Source organism: Triticum aestivum, chromosome 4A (genome assembly GCF_018294505.1).
Source record: "Triticum aestivum cultivar Chinese Spring chromosome 4A, IWGSC CS RefSeq v2.1, whole genome shotgun sequence".
In the NCBI taxonomy this organism is placed as follows: Eukaryota; Viridiplantae; Streptophyta; class Magnoliopsida; order Poales; family Poaceae; genus Triticum; species Triticum aestivum.
In genome coordinates, this window is record NC_057803.1 from 69,315,341 (window position 1) to 69,318,360 (window position 3,020).

At 48.1% G+C, this 3,020-nt stretch overlaps 1 protein-coding gene across 3 annotated transcripts in view; it reads right to left on the reverse strand.

The window, feature by feature from the left end:
• The window catches only part of LOC123085199 (cell cycle checkpoint protein RAD17), an 11,696-nt gene extending 10,611 nt beyond the window's left edge, over positions 1-1,085 (reverse strand). Inside the window, exons 1-2 of one of the 3 annotated variants that reach the window (XM_044506804.1) lie at positions 671-1,085; positions 50-110 (exon numbers count right to left, since the gene is read on the reverse strand). In XM_044506804.1, the coding sequence (XP_044362739.1) occupies positions 50-110; positions 671-901 (292 nt within the window). In that variant the 5' untranslated portion in view covers positions 902-1,085. The remainder of the gene's footprint in view (positions 1-49; positions 111-670) is intronic. The other 2 variants (XM_044506806.1, XM_044506805.1) reach the window with 2 other exon arrangements.
• Positions 1,086-3,020: the final 1,935 nt, after the last annotated feature.

Here is a 3,020-nt window from a genome sequence, read left to right on the forward strand (position 1 = left end):
GGTGTTTGTATCGTATGAATAAAAAATGGGAGTTGGCTAGGTAAAGTACCTGACACGCCCAAGTCATTTAGACATTCCGAAAAATCTTCAGTTAGCATGTCGAATTCATCCTTTACAAGACGAGAGAACACGTCAGTAAAGCATCGAGCTATTTTAACAGGAGAGACATTTGCAATAAATCAGCTTGTAGCTCTGGTTGAAATCAGGCTCAAATCTCCTTGTAAGTTTAAGATCACTAATCATACAAGAGCGCAAGTTCAATCTCAAGTGGTTGTCACTGATAAGAAATATATCTACATTCTGCGATATCTAGTTCAGAACTCTTGTCAGCAAACACTGCCACTTATTTTATTGCCACTGAAATGAACATGAAATGGTATACAAGGGTTATTTTTTGTTTGTGGTGGTGGGGGGTAACGGTGATCTAGTTTTTGAGCTAATGTTCGCATCCAGCTAATGCAGAACACAGGAATCGTGAAACTTAACTATCAACAAATGCATCGACCCAAATTTGAGTTCAGAATCATGACCACTGAAAGTAACCATGGGTACCCAATCCGATAAGTCAGAGTATATCACATTCCTCTAAGATCAACCGGATCACAGTACTAGCTACGCGCACCATACAGCATTTGTAACTGCAAGCAGAACTGTAACTCGAGTTTAGCACCTTCAGGGAGCCGGACAGCGCGGTTTCCGAAGCACGACGGCGCCCCCTTCCCCCGCTGCTCCCGCGCCGCGGCTTCTTCCTCGAGCTGCTCGGCGCCTGCTTCGCCGGCGGCGCCGTCGCGGGAGTCCTTGTCTTGCGCGTCGACGGGCCGCGGCTAGCCGTGCAACGGCCCCCGCCGCCATCGTCGTCGGAGGAAGAGGACAGGACGACGAGCGGCGGCCGCTTCCCCATTGGACGCGGCGGGGGCCGCCCGTGCCGATGACTAGGGATTAGGGGTAGAGCTCAGGAGACCGCCCGGCGAGATGGCGGGGTTCGTCTTTGCTCCGCCGCGCGCGGTGGGGTTGGGGTTTGGGTCTAGGCGGGGATGGAAACCGGCTCGACAGCGGGAGAGAGAACAGACGGCTTGTGGAAGGAAGCGATGGGGCCAAGTGGGCCGAGCCAGGGCATCTCTAACCGTGAAAAAGGGCAAAACTGGCCCTTTGACCAAAGTTCAGCACAAAATGAATCATTTTTCAAAATATTCCATAAAATGACCCTTCCTGCATGACGCCCGCATCCGGAGCGCCATGGTCAACCGCACGATGCCTTAATCAAGGGCGTCATACTGGTCGCCGCTGACTTGCCACGTTGGCAGGGCCTGGTTACATGGCGCCCCAGGCCAGGGCGCCATGCTCAGCAGCATGACGCCGCACTCCAAGGCGACATGCCCCTTGAATCCACAAAAATAGGTGGCCCCTTCCTTTCCCCCACAAACCCTCTCTTTTCCCCCTTCTCCAACCCGGTCGCCTCACTCATGCCCCTCCCTAATGCCCACAAAATTTCGTGGATCGAAGCTTCAAATCGGTGATTTATCATCCCCTTCGACCCATCAAGATATTCTCCCTCATTCCTCCTCTTTTTGTTGATTGAAATCTCTACGTTGTGGCGAATTGGGGAAGCCCTAGGTCATCCATTTTTGCAATTTTTGTTGATGCATTTTGGTGTTTATGATTGCAGATGGCGAGGATCATGAATGTGCATCATGTGGACTTTGTGTCCTTTGAGAATGGAGACGCGAAGTGTGGTGACCCGAAGAAGAAACCGGTAGTGATGGTGTTTTCGACAAGTCCTAGACTTGAGGAGGTTGTGGTTGAGTTTCGAAGAAGGTTGAATTGGATGGAAGAAAGCGATATAGTAGACTTAATCGGAAGGTATGATGTTAGGTATGGGCAACATATTCATTGGAAGATAATGCCTCTTGACTCTGAGTTTCATTGTAAAGCATATAAGGAGAGTGTGTTGGCCTCACAAGATAAAATCATTTGAGTTATTTGCCACAAACGTTGTTCGTGCTCGGTTGCAAATTGATTTGAATCGGTTTGCGTCTTCATGTAATGTTAGAAGCCCGGTTCTAGATTCACCACATGTTAATCCGGATGTGTATAACACAACAATGAGCCAACCTCCAATGACCCAACCTTTGAACTCCGTCGGGAATGACCAAGTTAATAATGAATACTTGCACGAGTTTGAGGGTGATGAATCGGAGACTTATCTCCGTGACCATTATGTTGGCAATGTGGAGGCAAATTGCATGGAAGAGGACATGGACCATGACATTCCATACAATAGGTCCCATGCGGGGGACTCGGAGGATAAAGGCCCGGATGAAGAAATATATGAGGATGGTTTAACGACTAAAGAGGCCAATGCTTTTAAGAAGGCAATAGGACGAGGTCACGAGACATCATTGTTCCGTGATCTAAGCCTAGCCGATAAGGCGATTGTTGATGGTGGCACAAGTAAAATTCTTGCACCAATGTTAACTTCAAAGCGAGATACCGGGGCAAGTGTGTATGGTGTTAGTGAAGGAACAATCTTTGAAAGCTTGGTAGAACTTCAAGTATGGGTGAAGGACTACGCGGTTAAGTTTCATCGACCATTCTTTGTGGACAAGTCAAACTCCAAGTTGTGTTATGTGGTTAAACGTATGGAACACAAGAATCATTGCCCTTGGGTTATCCGTGCAAGATGTGTCAAAGGCGGGCCGCAATGGAAGATTACAAATTCCGTGTTTCATCACCGATGTAGTAGCAAGGATATTGATGATGTTAATGTAAAGGATGATCACCGTCAATTGACCTCCAAATTCATTGCATACTGATTTTCACCGTCCATAAAGATACTCCCGACATATCCCATTAGGGCATTGATGGAGATGGTGAAGGAGGTCTTCAGGTACACGGTAAAGTACGAGAAGGCATGGAAGGCCAAGCAAGCCACCTTTAACATATTGTATGGTGGTTGGGAAGAATCATACAACCGTCTCACGATGGTGTTGAAAGCGAAGGCGACAGAAAATCCGGGCATG